This window comes from Micromesistius poutassou, assembly GCF_964030765.1.
Source record: "Micromesistius poutassou genome assembly, chromosome: 3".
NCBI classification, from domain to species: Eukaryota; Metazoa; Chordata; class Actinopteri; order Gadiformes; family Gadidae; genus Micromesistius; species Micromesistius poutassou.
The window spans coordinates 7,032,983-7,056,139 of NC_140273.1; the positions used below are offsets into that span (position 1 = coordinate 7,032,983).

The following is a 23,157-nucleotide window of genomic DNA, read 5'->3' on the forward strand; positions in this document are numbered from 1 at the left end:
AATGGTACTACACTCTAAACATAGACTGCTTTGGCAGTGAATGGAGGAGGACATGGCACAGGTAACGGTGGTGATGGATCGCGGTGATGACTATGAAGGGTTCTGGGAGGGTGTGCGCTCTCATCCAAACCCACTGCCAATGGCTTCTCCCTAGGGCTGGGGGGGGGGGGGAAACCAGATATGAAATGGCCACTACCACACGAAACGCCCCACACCCATGATCGCGGAGCAGGCGGGGCTGACGTCCTGTCACGATGCATACCGTATATTATCTACACATCTCACTGATAGAGACAGCTCTCTCTATGTAGACATATCTATACATAGGGCGCCGTCGCCGCACTGCCCCCCCCCCCCCCCCCCACCTCCTCCGTCTCCTCCCCCCTCCCCACCCCCCACCCCCACCCCCTCGTCCCTGATTGGCTGAGCAGCCCGATCACAGGTTGCTCTCCTGGGTGTCGCTGGCGGAGACGGGGTGCAGCCCCCCATTGCCGTGGAGCCTCTTGGCGCGGTAGGTCTCGTAGTGGATGTTGTGAGTGACCTCCTTCAGGTCCTGCAGGTGAGACCTGAGAGGCGAGCGAGGCCCGGGAGACACGGTCAGCGAGGCACAACGGGGACGGTTTGTCCTTTCTCTCTGTTCAGTGTTAAAGGGGACCTATTATACCACCAGGTGTGAGTGCGATTAGCCCTTTACAAGCCGTTTGGAAAATCGGCCTCTTCTGACATCACGCAAGTGGGCGTGTCCACCCAGACGTGCGCTGGATGGATCAGTCTACGCGCCTACCCAGTGGACTGTAGCAAACATTGCTCGTCTAACTGGCATACATCCAGGTGGACACGCCCGCTTGTGATGATTGTTGATTCAAAACGGCTTGTATTGGCTAAGCACACTCGCACCTGGTGGTATAATATGTCCCCTTTAAGGATAACTGGAAATCTATCCTCTGCTCGTCATCATCAGGATCATCATCCTCATCAGGTTCATCATCATCATGCTAATAACCATACCTGATCAGGAAATCTCTCAGCTGGGCAAACTCACAGTGGTTGGGGTTTTCCACTGAAAACGAGAGGAACGAGGGCTTAGCGACACTTGACTCCATGAGTTTGCAGGTGTAAACGTTGGGAACAGGAAAGCGATTTGTGTGGCGAAGAGTTCCACCCACCTTCCACAACCCCCCAAGCGGTCTTCCGTCCCAGAACCCGTTTCCCGTTGACCTGGTACTCCTTATCGCTGCCCACGACCGCCAAGGGCATCGCCTCCTGTGTGCGGAGAGGAGAAACAGCAAGGCCTTCGTCAGACAGGATGGCATTAGATTTTGTAGAGCTTTAAGTGCATTATACTTTGGTTTCACTAAAGAGATTAAACATCCCATATCATGGGTTAATAATTGCATTAAGGGGTACTACTAGAATAGGTTTACATGCATGTATGTTAGAAATACCCCTTATTATCTTACACTGTTCATTTCTGCACACAAAAAAGAAAAATTGTGTCTTTCAAAGACGGTCTGATTTGTATCATGTGGCATTAAGGCCCCTCTCCCGAGTAGCCCAGTCTGCTGCGATTGGTCGAACGCTTTGCGCGTGCATCAAAGGAAGTTGTGCGGGTAACCGAGGGCGTGACTTCTGCCCACTGCACAGTCTGATGTCAAACTGTTATGGTGTGAGTAAAGTTTTAGTGCAAACAAGCTGTTTCACACACTTATTGAGGGTGTTCTCGGTGGGCATGAATACTCCCTCTGGCTCGGACTTAGATTTTTCTAGCTAGTCATTCATAAAAAATGTATACATACGTCATAAAACAGTCAAAAGCAAAGGGAATAGTCGAAAAAGCATGATATCACCCCTTTAAAGCTTTTATTGGCCAAGGTCAGCTGTTTGCAAACTACCCAGCAGAGGGAGACCGCGAGTACCATTAGTCTTAAAAATGTTTTTCCACAAGGCTAAAAAAACTGTGTGCATGTGTGTGGCTGTGTGTGTATATGTGCATGTGCGTATGTGTGTGTGCGCATGTGTGTGTGTGTGTGTGTGTGTGCACATAAGTGTATCTAAATACAGGCACAGATTTGTGAAAAACAAGAAAATGAAGGCATTCAGAAAGAGCCTCTAAAAAGTCTCACCCGTATCTTGTCGTTGTCACTCTTGTCCTCCATGTCCTCGTCAAACTCCTTCTGGGGGTAGTACTCCACGCCCCCCATCTCCAGCTCCTTCCTCACCTGCAGGACCGCAACACGCCGCGCTAGTGACAACGCTCTTTATGGTCAACTTACCATGTTCAGACCATCTAACGGTCACACTTTCACTGGCTATTAAAAAGAGAATAGCTATCGTTAATAGCGACTGAAAGTATGAGTTAAAGATGGTTTGGGTCTAGAAAGAGGTATCTCCTGAGGTATATTATTAGGGATGCACGATAACTTTTTTTTTACCGATACCGATAACCGATAACTTTCAGCTCCTAAAGGCCGATATCGATAACCGATAACACACACATATACATATGTATGATCATGACCTAAGATCATGACATTAATACTATGACCAAACCCAAAAACTTGGGTTTGGTTAGTTTTTATTCACACTTTTTAGGGGGGGGTTTAGGGGGGCGGGCTTGCAAGGGGCGGGATATGACGTAGGGTCGAGGTTCGCAGGACGGCCCCTGTCACTCAGGTGTGTTTTTGTCTGACCGCCAGACAGCAACAGAAGCAGAACGGGCAGAAATCATCTCGATCATCTTAAATGTTGCTGCAGCGATGCATCATATATTCCGTTGCATCCACAACATCCGCATCGATCGATGAAAGATTGGAGCATGAGTTACAGACAAATAGAAGAAACTTACGAAGAATAAAGGTGTCACGAACAACTGCGTTACCAGAGAAAGGGAGTGTCTTTTTTTGCTTCATTTCACATCTAACAAACACTGGGACAAATATAGTTGATATCTGAGAAACTGTTTAACTGAGAAAACAGGGAGTGGTAGGCCGGGACCCTATAATGTTCAGCTAACTGTTGTCAATAATAAGTGTAATGAGAGTAGCATATGTGTGTGTGCGGGAATGGCAGTGTGTGTGTGTGTGTGTGGACGGGCGAGGAGAGCGAGCGGTAGCGTGTGTCAGTTTAGTGAAGTAATGAACGAGTCCAGTTGTGCCTGTGCAAATGTGTACTGTAAAGTTACTGAAACTAAGAATAAAGTTCCCAGCCTGTCAATAATCGGCGGCCGCTTCATTCTGACCATATTCCGACTTATAAGCAGACCCACTGCCAGTCAAAGGGAAGGGTGTTACCCCTGAGAGAACATCGGCCCTGGAGGGAACGTCTCTCCTGTGCTCCTAGACTACAGTCTGGGAGCTGACAGCAGGAAAAAAAAAATCTATGTACGCGTGCAGTTGTGAACTCATGTATTATAAATTATTGTATGATGTGTACTTTTAGGGTTACGATAAGACCTTTCATTTAGCGTTAGTGGGAGCGGGGCACTGAAATTATATAGGCTATGTTATCAGGGCTATTCGTCATGATATCGGACTTGTGATATCGGAATGACATAATCATTTCTGTTATCGTGCACCCCTATATATTATATGGCCATGTACACATGTGCTTCATTTCTGTATCTAGATTGTTGTGGTTTGCCTTACGTAGGTTCAACTCAATGACATAGACTGGACGAATCTAAACATCTGAGGCGTCTTCCTCACCCTCTGCTTGAAGTCCAGCCTCTCCTCAATGGTCATGGTGTCGGCCTTGGCGATGATGGGGATGATGTTGACCGAGTGGCTCAGGTGCTTCATGAACTCAAGGTCCAGCTGCCGGAGACTACAGCCAGGGGGGACGGGGAGAGAGGGAAGGAGGGAGCGAGCGAGTGAGTGAGAGAGGACCGAAACAAGGCACAAATAAAAGAAAGCAAAAATAGAAAACTATTCCTGGATCGAGCTGTGAAATTGCACCCAGGGAGGTGCCGGAGGATTTCTACTGAGCTCCCCTTCACTAATTTAACAAAAATCATTTGGATTTCCCAGAGAGCCACTAACGGTGTAATGTTTTTGATTTTCAACAGTATTCGACATTCTAGCTCGGATATTAACAATGTTAATATTAAAAAATGATGAAAACTCACACACTCCATTTTGCCTGTGAAGCATGGCATTATGGTTCACAAAGCTGGGAAGGATTGAAAAGGCGATTCTAGAGCTTTTTGCTATGTTCTACATAAAGGGATGTTGGGATATCTCTCTGTGGATTATGAGTCGGTTTTCTTTCCACATTAACTGTACGGCACTCCCTCTGGAGCAGATGTATTCTCTTATTTTTCCCAGACATTTCTTTGGGCTGTGAGTTGTTTTTAGTTTTCACAGGTGCCACGATGCTGAGAGCCGACCTTAAGTGTTTACTTTTTACTTTGTTGAGGACATTTCAGCTGAGAGAGGTATGAATGTGATAGGGGAACTTGGGTAAAAAGCGTCTCTAAGTTAAAACATCTATCGTCTCCAGGGATAGTCACATTAAAAAAACAATAAAATAAATAAAATATTATATATTAGTCAAATCAAAGGAGCAGCATAAATTCCATAGCCCTGCAGTCCAAAACGCTATCAACACCCAAGGCAGCAATATCAATATCAGCAGCTATGAGAATCCTGTCACCGTTAGCAGAACAGAAGAATGAAGCTATTTGCTTTGGTGGTTTTGACTTTAAATATAAAAGCCTGACATCTGAAGGATGAAAAGAAAGGTCTGAAGAAACAGCTTCCAGTCCTCTTCCTCGTCATTTGGAGGAGAGAATGCAGCTAAGAGAGAGGCTGCATCTGAACCCAAACATTTTCTCAGTCAAGATCAAGATCATTCACAGCAATAGTAATCGCCTGATGTTTTTGTTTTAACTATGGTCACGCACATCCGTAAACACAACATAGACCTTATACACAATACATTATCCTTTCCAACATAAGATGCACCCGTCCCAGTATATATACGCTATGTTCACGCAGCTGTCTGGGCTGGTTCATGTTGATGTGTGTGTGTGCGTCTGTATCTGTATGTGATCCTCTGTAGTCTTGAGCCCTAGACTACGGCGGAGGAGCGCGCTGACGGGGCGGTCCACTCACGAGTGTCCCGTGGGGGAGATGAAGTAGAGGCAGCAGTGGACCCGAGTGTCTGGGATCCGCTTCTTCCTGGTGATGTTCACCTCCTCCTTCAGGAACTTCTCGTACTGCTCGTTGATGTACTTTCCTATTGGCTCCCAGCTGGCGGGCGGGGGGGGGGAAGTGGGGGGGTTAACACACAGCTACCACACACTGGAGCGGACGACTCAGTGGAGTTTGATTGTGGAGGAAGGGAGAATCAATGAGACGTTTAGTGCACCCACCAGTTGTCGTTGTTGATCTGATCCCCGAAGCCAGGGGTGTCCACCACGGTCAGCTTCATCTTGACCCCGCCCTCTTCGATGACTGCAGAAAATCGAATTGTATTTTTTTGGCCATTTCTGTTACAAATTTTTGAACAACATAGTTTTGTTATTCTTCACTGTATTTCTGCTTTGAAATTCATGCTACACCAGGAGGGTTGTCAGCAGTCCAGATGTGCTCACAATGTGACTGAGTCAGCAATGACTAAACACCATAAAATACCTCTGACTGTCCCGTCAATGTCAACAAGAACATTTAGACTAAAGAAGTAGAACGTTTATAATTAGGTTATTAGGCTATTATGATCCATGGTGATATTCATTAATTGGCTATTTTAGTGAAATGTGTCTTATAAAATGTCCCACTTGTTTTCTGGCTATTCGCTATACGTAATCACATTCTATTACTGCATGGTGGGTGATGAGAGACAAACAGACAAACTGTCCTTCATTTCTCCTCAAACCTCATTCTCACGTTGTTTTATATTTATATATGCATATAGCATACAAACATGTGCACACGGTCCCATATGGATATGCTTTTTGAAGTGTTCTTCAGTTTGACATCACTCGTTGACCCCTATAAATGAATACAATAAATGAAATGTAATCTGTCTATAGGCTCCAGTTCAATCCACCAGCAGCCTTTACAGAGGCCTTGGTGTCTTTACACAGGGTTTTTGCATCTCAGATGTTATCTCCAGGTAAGCAGGGCGGGAGCGATGTTGACAACCGTTGTCAAAACCACCTGCGGATGTGGTGTTCACTACGATAATCTAGATCCATACGAGCCGGAGCTAGGATGTGGTCTAGATTCAATCTGTAGCGGAAATCAAGTCACATGCTCAGCTTACATGTCACCAGCCGCCCACCAACATTAAGCAAGTCATGTGAAAATGATCTGAAATATTGCTGTGCTGTGACTACTCTTCCACGGGTCGAGGATCTTTAAGTAATATTATTAAACATGGCATGCTGCAACATCCAAAGCAATGCAAACCAGGACACCGCAGTCGCGTCATCGCCACCTATACCCAGAGATTGTGTGAAAGATGGATTTGGTCCGAACCCGAAGCGTCTCATGAGCGACCCCTACGTGTGAACAGGCTGAGGCGGTGGGGAGCGCATCGTGCCTTTCCTGTCAACAGATGAGTTTTACTAATTATTTGAATCGAGATACAATCTAGATTCGAGATACTTCCTCTTGAGTGCACGGGAGCCACGGAGGAGCGTCTGCACGGCCGCGGGAGGGGTCGGGGGGACAGCTTGGGGTACGGGTCTACTCACAGTGGGACACGGCCTTGATCTCCACCGTCTTGGGGATCTTCTCGTCGCGGGCCCAGCCGGCGCTCCGCCTGCTCACCTGGGACTTGAAGAGCGTGTTCAGCAGGGTGGACTTCCCCAGCCCGCTGTGACCTGGGGGGAGACGGAGAGACGTGTGGGTGGTAGGGACTACCACAAAGGATGCATTCTTCTGGTTCATTCAAAGCGTATAGGGTCCCCCTGTAGTATGACCACGACTGTATCTGGATAGATGAGTGACGAGTGATGCGGTAAAACACGGCTTTAGAACATGGGTTTTGAATTCTACACAATTCTACATAATTAGTAAATATGTAATTATTGGGTGAACGATTTTGTGATATTATTGGTTGGAAGCATCCACCATAATTTTCGTCACACATTTTAGATCACACATGTGCTATTGTAGATGACGCATCACAAGAAAAGGAGAAAAGATCACTCCGGCAGGTGTCTACTGAAATATTGGAATAACGAATGATAATCTGGTCATCCCGTTTATGGTCAAACCATTCTGATGATGGCTAACTGTGAAGCTTTGAAGCTTTCTCCGATTGAGGGATGTCTTGCTCCCTTACAGATTTGTTTTGATCTTTTTGCTGTTGGATATCACAGGGAGATTCAGACGAAGTGTAACATCATCTCACAAACAAACATCCCAAGGTCAGAACATTGGGGCTCCGCCCAGCCTCAGAGGCTAGGCCCGGTCCCTCCGCCGGCCACTCACCGACGACCATGATGTTGAAGTCAAAGCCCGTCTTCATGGTCTTCTTCCTCATCTGCTCGATGATGGTGTCGATGCCGATGTAACCCAGCAGGGTCCCGCCTCCGGTGGACCCCTGGGGACCCCCTCCCTGGGGGAGACCCCCACCGCCGTGACCCCCGACGCTGTTTCCCACCCCGTGGCTGGCCCCCACGTGGCTGGGGGTGTGGCTGGGGGCGTGGCTGACCCCGTGGCTGCCGATCATGACGGGGATGGCGCTGGGGGGCGGGGCGCCGGAGCTGCCGCCGGTCCCGGCCCCCAGGCCCTGGGGGGGGAAGGGGTTGGAGGGGGACGGGGCCCCCACGTGGGGGGGTTTGGCTGGTACGACCGGCTTTGGCCGTACCTCAGGGGGGACGATGTCGGACATGTCTGCGGAGAGGAAGGTGACAGGAGAGAATGATGGCTGAATGGACGAATGCATTAAACATGTTGAATATATTGACACTTTGGCAGAGCAGGCAGAGACACACACTGTATGACCATTGTATAAAACAACGACACAATGGTGTTGTAATGTCTGCAGTTGGTGTGATTAGCCTAGGTTACTACAGCCCATAGTTCAATAAAATATACTAGACTATAATTCAACTAACTATAATTATTATTTTCCATCACTGCATGGCACATTTTAGGACTTGTTGTATCCCCCTTGGAACTGAGCTTCCTTTATCTTAATGAGAATTAGAATTACATTAAAAGGTCAGAACGGTCTATTCTTGGATGGTTAATAGTGCCAGCATTATATCACTGGGTCCCTGTCAAACGTTTTTTGGAAAAAAGACTTTCTCAAAAAGAAAGTGTCTATGCCTGGCAGGCACTCACACATTCACACAGGGATGGCAGGAACTGCAATTGTTGGTGGGTAATGTGTGAGTAGCCAGATGGTTATGTGGCATGTGGAGCCATAATGTGATCAACCTTAATTCCCTAGGGTGCATTTACAGAACATCACATAGTTCACTGAACCAGACTGGATCATTAAGGTGCTCCCTCGATGTGTATTTTGACTCAGAGAAAAGGCACACTCAAACGTATCGGCTACATAGTAACGTTTGTAGAAATACTACATCAAGGATTATCACTCCAAAAAAAATCGCGATTTTCTATTTCCGAGCTCAAAAACTCGCTCTCCTTGGCTCAACGCTCGCGTACGGCTGGCGACACGATGGTGCCCTGCTTTTCTGTCAACCCCCCCAGTAGGACGGTGGTCAAAGCAGCTATCGTCAAGATAGTAGCCTCCATTGAAGAGCAAGGTGGCTATGTAACAGAAGAACACAACTCTCTCTTCGTTCTTCAGCTGCACCTGAGACATCAATCGCAACATTGATCCCATTGTCCATCTCCATCCATGCATGCCTGGTGGCGACATTTAGCTGGTAGCAGCGGCTCCAAGCTAGCCTATATTAGCCCGCTAGCGAGTTGCGCATCCTCATCGGTTCACGGCCAGTCGCAGATAACGAAGAGCAAAAGGACTTACCAATGATCTATGGCGAAAAACGCGTCAGGACACTGGTAGGGATGCAGGAGGAACGTAGACGACTGACGCCCAACACAGAGATACAACAATATTCGAGACAATAGTCATGTGATAGGTACGGCCACCTCTCCCCTTCTCCCTTCTGGCAGAGACCCCCCTTTATTCGTTACCAAGGCAACAAGAGGAGAGGGAGTCAAAGATGCAGCGCGCATGCCCAGATTAAACTGCCTGTGTTAAAGGCGTTTAATCTGGGCATTCGCGCTTGTCTAATTTTGGGAACAGTTGGTTTCTTGCGTTATTACTTACAGTCACTTTAATTGAGAACCGTGGCTAATAAAAACGATCTAATCATTTTTATTTATTTGCTTTCAAGACACCGAAAGCACTTTAAACAGTGTGTGTGTGTGTGTGATGGATATTACTTTTTTTCTACCACCAGTGGATGAAAAAAAAAAAAAAAAACAACAACACCACAATTCGTTTCTGTCAATAAAAATGACAAAAAATACATGCACATATTTTAAACTCTACTCACATGCTATGGCAGTGTTGTTGCTCTACTACACATCTGTGTGTTCATTTTCAGCCTGCCCTCTGTGTTTTTGTGCATGTGACGCAGAGCTTTCGCTTGTGTGTCGCTGGATTAGTCGCTACCACAGTGTACCACTAACATTTCACCTCCTGTCTGTGTGCTGCTGATAAGGACCCCCCTCCCCGCTCTGCCATCACACTCATCTGTTTTCCTTCCTGTATTTCCTGTATGTATCTCTCCCTTGCAGAACCTTTGGGGGAAAATACATTGAAGGAACGACTAAAGGGAATGTTTGCTGCTGGGCTACCAGAGCCACCGGCTGGCATTCTGTGTACTCACCCATTGACACATAGACTGTACCCGGGCTATACATGGTGACGTAATACGGCTCCTCTGGCTCCTCTGTGATAGGTGCTCCGCTCGGCAGGGCGTGGGCCTGTGTGTGTGCCGCGGGGCCCTCCGCTGCCGTGGCGACTGGCGCGTGGGGGCCGGGCCCCTGGGGTTGGGATGGCATTCTGCAGAGCTTGTTTGAGCCGGTGCCAGCTCGGGCTCTATAGAAGGGGTCACACTCTGTGGACGATAGCCAGCTTACAACGCACTTTTCGGAGGAATACACTGGAAGCTGTGTCGGGCCCCCGTGATCATGTGGTCTTACACATTTGAATTGAAGGGGTTCCAGGTAACTAGGGGTTGCTCTTTGGTTGTTTGCACTCTGCGCCGGTGATTTTGTGAGATCCAACCTATTCAATTGATATTGTAGCTGTGGGTCGATAGTGTGTGTTGAGTTGCATTGAGGAGGCACAGGTTGGGATCGTTTTAAAGGCCGGCTTTGAGAGGCCTCTTGGGTTTGGTTTAGCACCAGGTACGGTTGTTCCTTTGATCCGCTGAAATCACTGTGTTTAGAGTCCCATCCTTGAGAGTCCTGGTCCAGAGAATTGTCCCCTTGCTTTGTAATCCGTGCATCTGTTGTTTCATTTCGTATTACAGACCAAAGCCCATGTCTCCTTAAGGCTTCAACACCTCCAGAAATGTTTCCAGTGAATTCAGTGAATTCAGATTTGGAAGCCATAACTTTCACAGGACATTCTTCCACCTGTGACTTCTTCGTTTTAGAGTCGGTTTTGAAATTATTCCAAGGTTCAGGAACACTTTTGGTCAATGTACATGTTGTGTTTTCTAGATAGTTTTCATACTTCTTTGTGAGTCTGAGGTTTGATGAACTGCAGGGTCCAATATTCAGCGGATCACATTCTTTCCCAACATCCTTTCTTTCTCCCGTTTGAAGGACCATTTTACCAACATTTGGTTTCGTAATTTCTGGTTTCTCAAGAAAAAAAAATCCATTATCCTTTTCTTTGGTGAAACCTGTTTTGCATTGCAATGGCCAAAAGTGATTTGATGGCATATCATTGACAGTGTGATGTCCGGACTCCTTGTTGAAGGCCTTCCTGGACACTCCCCTACCACCCTCCGATCGAGTGAAGTTCACCAGAGTGTCCTGGTTCAGAACGTCTGGTGTTGCTCCCTCTGGGGACCATCGTTTGGCAGGCACTGGCAGGTCTCTGGTGTTAAAGTTCACAATGGATTGAACTCCCCTTTTCTCGGCTACAACCGGGATCGTCTTGCGTTTTGCTCCATGGCTCCCCGGCAGCATCATTTTACACAGGAGTGTTGGAGAGAGATTAGGTCGGATTATAGGGATGGTCAGAGTTGGAGATTTGCTCGGGGTTGGCTCGGTCACAGGGTGTAAAGGAGAAGAATGGCTCTGTGGGTCTGGGGCGGTAAGCCAGCTGTTTGGCTTCGGCCTCACGGCGGGGGCAGTAGAAGGAGGGTTTGATTTCGAGGCAGGAGAAAGAACACAGATGCTGGGCTTTTGAGAAACTGCTGGAGAGGTGCGTGATTTGGACCTTGTCCTGGGAAGAGTCGAAGCTCTATTCTCAATGTTCTTATGTTCGTCCAAATATGTCTTCTGAGAACTCTTTGTTGAAACAGAGATGGATTCTTTAGTGGAACGGATCAACTCAATACATCTGGAACTTTTTGAGGGAAGAGAGAAAAAAACAAGCGATCGGTTTGGTCATCAATAGGTGAAGAAGACGTTATGTTTAAAATGTGGCTGCAGATCGAGAGAGCTGAATATACCTGTCATGGGTTGAGGAAAATGGTCTTAGATGGTGTCTTTCTGACACAAGCGGAGGATCCTGAAAAGAGGGGAGTTGGATGGCTTGCTTTTTGATGAGTGGAGAGGAGAGAGGAAAGGGAAGGGGTGAGTGTTTCTTAGGGGCTTCAGGGGCTGCAGGCGTTAGGGAGGGCTGCGGTTTGAGATGGTTAACGTCACTCATGTTGATTTTTAATGTAGCAAGGAGAGGGGGAGGACGTTTCAATTAAGTAATCTGCTTATTAAATTAGGAAAAATAAATTAAAAAAAGATTAAAAGCAATAAACAAAACAAATGCTGTGCACAACCATCATTTGAGCCACATTTCAACATGTTTATACATGCAGAAGTTCACACCAAAAAACAGACTAGAGCTTCAATTACTTATTTGAAACAATTGTTTAGTTTAAGGTCCAAAAAAATATTCAATGCAACGAAATGTCTTCAATAACAAGGTTGGGGAAGAGCTCTGACCTGGGCTGTTGTGCTGCAGCTGTCTCTCTCTACGCTGGACTGGCACGGCCTGTCAGGAAGACAAGGAGACCACCACCAGCAGTGGGTGTTCCTGGCCATGGAGCAGCATTCCTCCCATTCCTCCTGCTCTGAAGCCGCTCTGTCAGACTCACCCATCCCACCTCTTCCACCGTGTCTCTCCACCAGCCCCCGTCAATCAGTTGGCCGTGTCCATCTTGTTTGTTTGTTTGTGTGTTGTTGTTTTCTTCTTCTCAGATAAAGTGTTTCATTCAGATGTGGAAAGGAAACCAACAGACAAATAAGCAGAACTGAGAGCTGGACGGTTGTGTTTGCACTTTATTGGACGTAGGACGTATGGACGTAGGAAGCGTCTGGGTGTAATGGGCTGCAGAGGGAAAATGTAACATGGTCCATATGTTTTTGTCTGAAATTGTATTGGTCCAGGTGTGAAAATATTTGTACATTTTTTATTCTTTTGGCACGCACATTTATGATTTGTATGGAAACACTATTATTGATAAATTATGTTTGGTATTAAAACATTATTATTGATGAATAATCATGGTTTGTATTGAAATACTATTATTGATAAATTATCATGTTTTGTATTGAATCACTATTATTGATAAACAAGGTTTTGCATTTAAATAATATTGGTTATAAACAATGATGTTTTGTATTAAAACACTATTATTGATAAATTAAACTGTTATTGCAACAGTGACAATGCACACTGAGATTCCCACTTGTCATTGTCAACAAAGTCCTTTCCCTGTCTCATCGCCAACATGGGATGGTTTTGTTAAGGGTTTGTGAAGTTACAAAATGATTGCAAAATTTGGCACAAATATAACAATTTACATCACGTATCATTCGTATCACAAATCCTCCTCCCTGGGCCTTTGGTTAATTTACCTTTCCTTAAACGCTTTTGGCCCCTTTTTCATTATCTCAACGGTCAAAGTCTATAAACTCGAGGTGAAAGAAAGGGTGTAAAATAGCCTGATGCGTTTCGTGTACAGTCTTTGAGTCTGTCTCTCTCGTTAAAGTGCTGGCTCCCATCCTGCGAGTGTCCTGGCATCACTGCTGTACAGATGGCTTTCCTCCACCCCTCCTCCTCTTCCTGGTCATATCAGGGCATTGGTATCCTCGTCTGTGCAGTTCATGCTGGCCACCAGTGGATGGTGCCGGACCGTCTTGTTGCTCCACTTGTGGGCATCTTGCAGTCCTGGCTCTAGGCAGTAGAGGCAGGCGCCGAAGCCCGCCAGCACCAGCACCGACACCAGCAGGTAAACAGGGACGAACCAATCCAAGAACAACCAAGACATACTGGTTGTGAAGGGGTATGGTGAAGGAAGGAAGGTGAAAGGACATGATGGAACAGACAAAGCAATGCTACTTCAAGTCTACCTTTAGGTTACGTTGCATCCATCCTGCTTGAATGAAACATTTCACTTACATTAGAATACCCCCATTAGCTGCCCAATGAATATGTGTGGGTTAATGTGCATTCAGAGTATCCTTCATTAGGCAGACTGTTGTTGTCTTTTATACATTTGGTTAGTTGTGCTAATAATAGCCTGTCAGCACAGCACAACACCATTGCCTCTAGCCTACGAATCTGTCTCTAAAGCTGCCAAGTGAGCAGAGCTGCATACCTGTAGGAGCCGCCGGATGAGCCGTGAGCCGATGCAAATTGGGGTAGTTTGATTGTTTTTTAAAAACCGATGAATGGACGGTTTTGGGGTTAAATCACAGGGATCCTGCGACCGGCTCTGCGGGAAACCGACAGGATCACAGGTGAATCATGGGGCTCTGGGAGGCGAGAGGAGCAGCCACTGCATGCAGGATTCTCGTCCCGCTCTTGGCAATGACGTTCGAAGGAGGGGTTGGAGTTGCTATGACAACAGCCCTGCTGGTAAGGGAGAGGACAGTGGGCAGTGGGAGGGGAACTTATATAACTATGAAATATGCTCTTTTTTTAAGGAGGAGATGGTGAGGGCGGTGAGGGCGGTGAGTCTGCGGTGCGGGAAAGCAGACCTCCCGGTGGATTCGGGGCCGTCTTGACACTCCATTTAACACCAAGGCCACCACACAGTTTATGTGACACAGGTTTATTAAGTTCACCCATATCAGATCATCTGACTGCTACATCAGCAGTGTTTTGAGTTTTGATTATCTCACAGCTTCTAGGACAATGGCTGAATAGGCTATGACTATTTTTATGATATGTGGCGCAAGAATCTTATAAGCTCAACACACTAATAGCAAAGTAGGAGGAAGTGACATTTTATTTGGAACAACGCTAGAACAGCCCTTGACCTGGATCAGCAAGACAGACCCAGGGTTCCACACTGATGTCACAGGTTCAATTTCACATCACTTTGTCAAACATCATAGGCACCGTTAACCTCAGGCCTACTACTATATTATAGCAGGACCTCTAGGGGGAGACTGCACAGTGCCTAGGTGTTGTGTGTCCCCTCGCGATTCTCTGTGAAGGGATTAGGAAGACTCTTTGGAACAGTGTGTAAATAAGGGATGTTCTTGTCAACACAGAATCCTTAAACACGTCAATCTTAATGCCGCTTGTTATTGATTTAATGAAGAATGTACATTCATATTAATGACCATGAACCTCAATAATTTCCATTCACCCGATCATTTCAATTAAGTTTTGTGCTCTGTTCTCATTTCAATTGCATGTTCCCTTAAGTTCTGACTTCAGGGACAGGTTTGCTTTCACAAATATTTTAGGCCTTTCTTAGCCTGCTTTATCTTCTTATCATAAAAAGGGACTTTATTGACTGATTGACCTTATTCATTTATTTTGGCCAAACGTTCAAGAAAATATTTTACGAAGGGACGCATTTCAAGACAGGGGTTCATACTACGGCATTAGTGTGTTAACCCTTGTTTCTTGTTTTGTTACGGAAATATATGGCTTATACAACTTACAACAACTTCCTATCCTGCCTCATCACCATCCACTCATTCTATAGCATAAATATATAGACAACAAACATCAGACACTAATGGTTTCAAGACAAAACAATATATTTAGATTTTTATAAATGAAAATTACTTTTCCAACAAATACTATTATGAACAAATATGTAAACAAAAGCACTATTAAAGCTGTTCAACATAACTTTCATGATAAACAAGGAGGATAAGAGAAAACGGTCAGAAGAAAGAGATCTTTGTGTGTTTTGAAAAGATTTTCCTCTTCCCCCTTCTTCTAAAATATTATGATAATAATAATGGTAATTTATTAACAAACTGCTTTTTAAGTTCAAAGTTAAACAATCATCACACTATAATGGAACACCAGTAGTCAGATGTTTTACATTCAATTCATATACAGCAGATTTCCGTGCAACAGTAATGATAATTATTAAAACAAAAAATGAATTGAGCCTGCATACTCTGACTCAGGTTGCTGCCAATTTTTAAATTATGAAAGAATGAATGATATTCATTATGTAATAATGGATATGCTTGAATGAAAATAATAGTTAAACATAGGCTTAACTTGCCCGCTAGCATGTTAGCTACAAATGACAGTCTGTCTGTCCCTTTCCAAGCTTACCGGTTTGAGTTCACCACCACAGCAACTTGGTTGGTTCAGTATCCTCACTGACTTCAACAGCTTCAGTATCATCACAGTCTGGGTCGGCTAAGGTTCTCTTCTCACTAACAACTGGAGGGACCGGGGCACTGTTGCTATCTTCTACAGGAACATTACTACTAGTTGGTGCAGAAGTAGACAACAATTGAGTTAATTAACATTTAGCTGCATCAGCTTTGAGAGACTCAATCTTTTGTCTCTTAATTTCTGGGCAGCACCTTTACGTTTTTTTACCTTGGCTTTCCATTTTGTCATGACTTTGATTTTTGGAAACGTGATGTGGCTGAAAAATGCTAGCCAGGTTTAGTATAAATGTGCTGAGCTTGTCTTTGTCTTGATCCATCCTGTAGTTGATTTGTGCATTGAGATGTCAGTCCTCTCCGTTTTCCCCTTGTCTGATCCTCTGGGTTTATAGCCTCAATAACTGCCATTGATGTGATCTTCTAGTGTGTTGGCCCGTTTCCTGAAGAATGGAAGTGAAAGTCTTCTATCTCTTCTATCGCTATCTCTGAACCTCTACTTGAGTACTTGGATAACATTATAACATTATTGTAACATAACATGCAACATGAATAAACAACACTTTTGTCTTGGGCTTTTGATCTGCTCTTATTTTACTTTCTTCAATTTCAAAGCTGTTGGTTATTTACGAGCAATGATTCGAGTCAGTGAGTCATTTGCCATTTGTCATTTGTTAGAAATGCCACAGCTATCCATCAGTTATTACTGAGGGAAATGCTCATTTCTATTCTCATGTGAGAATATCTGGGTGTCCGCGTGCCTGCCGCTGTATGAGATCATATATTTCAGACTGCTCCTGACTCATTTCTCTGTGTCCTTTGTTTGTTCTCGCCAGTATAGCCCACAGCCTAATGTTGTGTAACATGTATGGGACATTTTCATACCGTTATTATCTTAAACTGTAAGCAGAGGCTGTTTGTTCATAGCTGTGTACTGCAAAACAACAGCCTACTTTGTGTGTTCCTTTGAAGGTCATGGCAGTTAGACAATAGTCAATAAGCTGTTCAAATAAAAACAGTAAATGGGTAAATGAGAACATTGAGGATCACCTCATACACAAATACAAATACAGATTCCAATGCATGTATGGAAAGCTATCTGCTGCTCACAATATCAAAATGATGTTTTCTTATAATGTCGTCTAACATTATGTCACTCTTTCATCAGATTTGTCAAAAACCAATCCCGAACTGGGAAACATTGCCTTCCATATTTAGCACAAAGAGCAAGTCCAGGAAGCGCTAGGACTGGACACCTTGGTTCCTCTTGGTAATGTTACTTATATGTGAACTGTTGTTGTAGTAGTTGTACCCATTTCTGTTCCGAGGCCACCATTGAAAATGAGACCTTTGTCTCAATTGGCACCCAATGAATGGCTCCTGACGATCACTCACAGTGAGCACAGGAGCCAGAGCCTCATCCAGAGTCAGAGGGCTCAGCACCAATGATCAATAGTACCATTGGAAGTTCGAAAGTCCCAGACACTAATCAGATTTGGGTAGCTGGAGGGTTTAAAGATTAAGTCTATGTTTAATTTTGCCCCCAAGTAAAATGAGGGATTTCAGACATGCCTGTAGCTATGAGGTCCCGGCCTCTGTCATTTTTCTAGAGTCAAAAATAAAATGGTAAACAAAATACAACTGTGTGAAAAATCTGAGATGAGTACACGCTTAATTCAGTTGAGACTTTACTTTTTCAGTTGAGAGTTACTTTTGTTGCCCCTCCGCCCTTCAAAACTGAAGCCCCAGACCTCACTATTTTTCAAACCCTGGCCCACAGCCCTGATTACAGAATGTAATTCCTTCAGAAAACCTTTGCGTAGTGCCAGAAGGAGCATAGAGCTGTAAAGTTGATTTGTGGGAGGACATTAATTTTAATAGCTTAAATACGAGAATGGAATGCCAAGGGAGAGGTGATCCACCTTTGTTCATCAGTTTTTACTTTCGCAAGCACTTTCTTGTGATTAATTGACACAGTGCTTGTAACTAAGGGATGGCCAGAGACCCACAAGTATGTTCTGAACCACTGGGATTTTAAAGGGGATAGCCAAAAGTCTGGTGGGGTCATTCAGGGGCAATAGGGCAGATGTTCCCGTTCATTTTGTATTCAGAGATCCGGCTGGAGTGGTTAAAAAATATGCAGGATGTGGGGAAGAGGCACACACTGAATAAAGAGCAGAATGTTATCTGCATAGAGATATGTGATGTCTTGTGTTGTGAACAATAATAGGGTCATGATTAGTTAATTGCCTGACAGCCAGGGCAGCAGGTTCAAGGGATAAAGCAAACGAGGCAGACGAGGACAGCCTTGGCAAGAGCTGTTTGTGGCAAGTGTTACCCTGAAGAAGGCAATGGTACATTGACTGATGCGAGATGATGCTTGCTTGATGGTCCTCATGTGCCAAAGTGTTTCCAGCAGCATCCTGTAGTGTCAAGTGTCCTTGATAAATTTATAAATTGTATTTAGTTATTTAGTCTGTAAAACAATAGGTCATAGCCAACAAGTAAGATAACGATCCTGAGATAAGATAATGTCCTCTCAAGACCTATTTGTCCGTTCTGGGCTGCTGTAGAAACATGTCGGGTCAACATGGTATGGAAAGAAAGAGAGGGCTACAGGTCGGCCAGCATTTTTTATTTGTATAATATATTATTATTATGTGTTATTGATAACATTATTTAAATCATTGTTGATCAGCATTGACTCCAGAAATGTCCAGGTCAATTAAACCACACTAGTTGAAATGTTAATGTTCCGTATTGCAACTTTCAATAAATGCTGACTTTTTGATTGCAAAGAGCTAGTTTAATTTGTTGATTGTTTTAATAAAATATTACTTTTCTAAAAGTTGTAAAAGTTTTGTCAGACATATAATTTAAACTTTTTACATTAAACATATTTATCCAAGACACAGCAGGAACAGAATCACAATAATATGCATTGATTTTTTTTTTTTTTTATAAATAAATGCATGTGCCTTCTATTCTGTCCCCATAGATCCTATCACCTGATGACTAAAACTTTTTCCCCTGCACAAGCAATTTCCATAATGACCTATGGAATGTAAACTCTAATCATTAACCTTATATCTTAATTAATTAAAGAGATTAATATGAATTTATCTGTCACACCCAAAAGCATCAAAAATAATAAATGTTTCAATTAATTCACGGAAATTAAATCAAGCAACTGGCAGAGAGGGTTGATAAATGGACTATCAACAATACAATTACATCAATGTCAGTATGGCTTTTAGTCACAGTGTAAAGATGTGTGCTGGATTCAGTTAGTTAGCATGGTAACTATGGCACAACAAGTCATGCAACACACACAGGCACCTGGCAACAGCCACACTACTTTCAAAGCATCCACCCAAACGACCACTGCTGGTCACTGGCTGCAACCACACTAACTATAGCATGACGGGCGTGTCCTATGGGCTTTGGGTGCCTAGGCCACAGCAGTTCCAGACTAGCCAACCTGGAAATGGTGTGCGGATGGGAAAACGTTTGGGAAGATGTGAATGTGGCAGGCCGGTGGGTACATCTGGCACTAGGCGGTGAACGGTGAAGTGGTGAATAGTTAGCGTACACTGGTTTGTATGCGGACGTGTGTGTTTATAGCTTGGCTGTGGCCAGTTCTTCTGCAGAGCTTGTTATGCGGGAGGGGCCGTTGCTCTGCAGGAAGTCAGTAACGAAAGGAGCGACGCTCTCTGGTTGATTCAGGTGGACGTGATGATCCCCTGGTACGGTCACCACAACCTGAGAGAGAGACAGAGTTATACAGATGATATTAGTGTATCACATGTGCGTCCTCAGTACTCCAGCTGATGCAGTTGCCACCCTGAAGGACAAATACTTCCTGATTCATAATTTTTTTAATTTTAATTTTTTAACCCCCACATTCATGACTTATAACACCACGTACACCCTCCTAATTTATTACACCATGCACCCTTCAAAACACACTCACATTGGGCTCCCTGTAACCCTGGAGAATAGTGGAAATTAACTTGGCTTGGATTGATTCAGAAAACCTCTTCTCAAAGCCCTCCTCAGCCCTGTGAAGGTATAAAAACACTCTGTAACAAGGCAAGACATAGGGATATTATACTAGCACGCCATAACTTAACACAATAAGTCAAACAAACGTCTTACAGAAGCACTAAGACTCGAGTCGTTATCCTGGACTGTAGTTCCAGACATTGCTCCGTGCTAAAACGCATTATGTTCTTCTGAAAACACAAGGAACCAAATATAGAAAGCACAAGTTCATCATCATGGTTACATGCACAATATTCTAATTTAATTTGGAAATTACTGAAAATTGGAACGTTGACGATCTGCACATACCAGATTAATCCGGAAGTCACGAGAGAAAACAACTCCTGTACAAGAAAAAGTGGATGAAATGAAGGATGAGAAAGAGCATAAAGGATAACAAAAGTCAAAGAAGCATCAAGGTTTACCTCCTTCTACTTGTTTGGTGCCTCTTTCTAAAAGGATGCGTGCTGAGTCTTCGGAGAGATAGGGGTTTCCAGCTTGTAACCTGGAAGACATTGAGAACACTTTTACCATATCCTGTTGTGCTGCTGTACCTTCAAGCACAGAGTCTTTGATGGACATTCTTGCTTCCAAAAACGACGAAGTTAAATCATAAGGGATATCAGGGCAGGACTAAACACAGGAGGAATGTGCATTAGACCTTTAGGTGATGCATTGAAATGATGGTTGGATTGAAATGCTCTCACTCTGGAACACAATCTGTGATCATGGTCATTTCAATTACAAGGAATTTAAAAACAATGACTGACAGAGACAGATGTTGATAAGGGTTCTCCATACCTCTGAAATGCCTGGTCTTTTGTGTACACCCTCTCCTCTCTGTTTTCATACTTCACCAGCTCTTCTATTCCCTGCCTCATCACTTGGGGCATCTCTTTCTGAAGGTAAAGGTCACATGTCGCTTTACTAGCTTTAATTCAATGAGTGCTGTATTATGTCATGACAAAGGCAACTCAAGGAAATAAATGTATATATTATGTATAAAGAGGTTTGAAGAAGCGTTTGATTACCACATCTGTAGGTAAGAATCCGTATGAGTCTAGCAGAACTAATGCATCGACCATTTCAGGATACAGTGCACTGAACTGTGGATAACACAATGGCAGAAGAGAAACATTAATCAAGCATTGAAATCAAGACAAATATAAAAACTTTCCTACGGTTAAGTAATATGGCTTTTATGTTTGTCATTGTAAGGGTGATGAAATAATTGAATACCCAAGAAGTTCCTTACCATTCCACCTATATTGCCCCCTGTCAAAAGATAAATGACATATAGAAACATATTATACAGGCGTAATCTATGTGGATTATGAGTGATTAAGTTATTACATATAATACAACACCATAGGCTGTCACTCACCCATACTGTGGCCAATAATGGAGAATTTCTCCCACTGCAGAGCTGTAAAAAGGTTGAACAACATTTTTTAACATTATTTAACATTGAACAGTCATTTGAGACTTACTGTCTGCTTAAATATCTGTTGTGAGAAGTCAGGTTGTTTCTTGAAACACATGCTGCAGTTAATTGTTTAAAATGGGTCAGACTACCACAACCAAATGGAGCTTCATAACATTTTAGTGTAGAAGACAGTTCAGCAGTGGACATCAGCAATTCTCAGCAAATCCCATAGAAGCTATCTGGATTGATAGATTACACTAGTACTCCTTTGGAATTATATTTGTATAGATCAACCACATTTTAATTAAATATTGTGGCCGTCTTGAGTTTCCTTAACACACCTTTAACAAGTCGATAGAGATCAGCCACATATGATTGAAAATAGTACGGGACTCCAGGAGGCCGATGAGATGACTGACCATGACCGGTCATGTCCATCGCCACATATCTATAATCTGTGGATTCAAAGAAAGATATACAATTAATTTAACTCAATTGATTTGGCCGATTGTTTACCAGCTTAACTTGACTAATAGCACTTGCATATACTGCATTACCTTGAGGTAGTAGGGGGAGGAGTGTGTCGAAAGTACCACAGTTGTCAGCCCAGCCGTGGATGCAGAGCACAGGACGGCCGTGGTCTGGACCCCAGACCTTGCCTCTGATCTGGCCCCATGGGACTGCCACTGTGAGCTCTGAAACTACAGGACCACAAGCGCTTCATACTGGAACTGCTGGAAAAAACAACACATCCAGCTGCGACTCTGGAGAGATGGAATCAGAGAATTCTTCTCAGTGGTCCAATCACAACAACCACTCACTCTCACACACATGCTATCAACAGACAGCCAGACAGCCAAACAGAAACACGCATTTAGGTACCGGCAAGTTTAGTTGATGTCACCAAGTGTCGGACGTTTTTTACAGTTTGCATCATTCTCGAAGATCGCTCTAAAGTTATTCAAATGGCAAGAAAAAAACCACATAGAATACAACAAATGCTTATACAGTCAGACCAATCAAAAGTGTCAAAAGAGTCTCAAGTCACTGTAAAGATTAGGACCGACTTTCTCTGTTTGCCTACAGTTTCCTCTGTAGGAAAACACGTGACTTAGCCTCCGTATTTCATTGGCTGGCTCGATCTGTGGCTGCCCAATCATTCCACCATAACCAGGAAGAGGAGGGCCTCACCTCTAACCCACTGTGTATTATTATTATTATTATACATAAATACTTTCATAGGGCTACGTATTTTTACACGCAGTTTTGTCCGTATTTTAGTTTTTTTTTTTTTTTTTTCATTTTAATGATAAAAAACAAAGATGGTATATAATATAAGATTGATCAAAGTTTGCCAACTCAGAATTTAGAACGGGTCTGATTTATATGTAATAATGATGCAAGGTATTTTCAGAGCCCTAACAGTTACTTTTACGAGGAAGTGTCTTTAATATGCAAAATAATCTAATAATAATCTTAGACTCTCATCATGAATCAAATCAAGTTGGCATTGCCCACTACAACCGTTTTCCCCCCAACAAGACACAGCGGTGCAATGTATATATATATATATATATATATGCCATGTATATACAGCCTATATATATAAAGATATACAAAGGCAGGAGTATGTTGAGCTCTATAAAGAATGTACAGTATTTAGCATTCAATACCAACAGCTCTATATAAACCTAGAGTTTGTTGCCTAGAATGCATTATCTTTCTGATAATAGACTCAGTTTGCATAGCGCCCTGGAGAGAAGAAAACAACAAACTTCATAATTTAAAGGCTTTGTTTTTAAACAAATGACAAAAAAAAATTAACTGATAGCTGAAATAATGTGTCACGGACAGCAGAGAAAACATTTCCAAATTTCCTTGAAATTAAAATAGTAGGAATATAAATAATTTAATATTCAC

At 43.7% G+C, this 23,157-nt stretch overlaps 2 protein-coding genes across 3 annotated transcripts; both read right to left on the reverse strand.

Moving 5' to 3' along the window:
• Window positions 1–436: 436 nt before the first annotated feature.
• Window positions 437–11,141, reverse strand: septin3 (septin 3; the record flags this gene model as incomplete). 2 transcript variants are annotated; one of them, XM_084465941.1, is made up of 10 exons in its annotated part: window positions 437–566; window positions 1,009–1,060; window positions 1,167–1,263; window positions 2,124–2,219; window positions 3,705–3,822; window positions 5,112–5,249; window positions 5,372–5,453; window positions 6,698–6,826; window positions 7,440–7,844; window positions 9,824–11,141. In XM_084465941.1, the coding sequence occupies 10 exons, from the start codon at window positions 11,139–11,141 to the stop codon at window positions 437–439; spliced, it is 2,565 nt and encodes an 854-aa protein (XP_084322067.1). The 2 variants fall into 2 exon arrangements, with proteins under 2 accessions (XP_084322067.1, XP_084322068.1); XM_084465942.1 differs by lacking the exon at window positions 9,824–11,141 and adding an exon at window positions 8,953–9,083.
• A 7,281-nt stretch (window positions 11,142–18,422) lies between these two features.
• serhl (serine hydrolase like) lies at window positions 18,423–22,304 on the reverse strand. The gene is made up of 12 exons (XM_084466195.1): window positions 22,120–22,304; window positions 21,795–21,938; window positions 21,579–21,692; window positions 21,196–21,237; window positions 21,067–21,086; window positions 20,843–20,917; window positions 20,613–20,710; window positions 20,237–20,316; window positions 20,121–20,155; window positions 19,926–20,002; window positions 19,741–19,828; window positions 18,423–19,529 (listed from the first exon to the last, which is right to left on the reverse strand). The coding sequence occupies exons 1-12, from the start codon at window positions 22,172–22,174 to the stop codon at window positions 19,386–19,388; spliced, it is 972 nt and encodes a 323-aa protein (XP_084322321.1). The 5' UTR covers window positions 22,175–22,304; the 3' UTR covers window positions 18,423–19,385.
• Window positions 22,305–23,157: the final 853 nt, after the last annotated feature.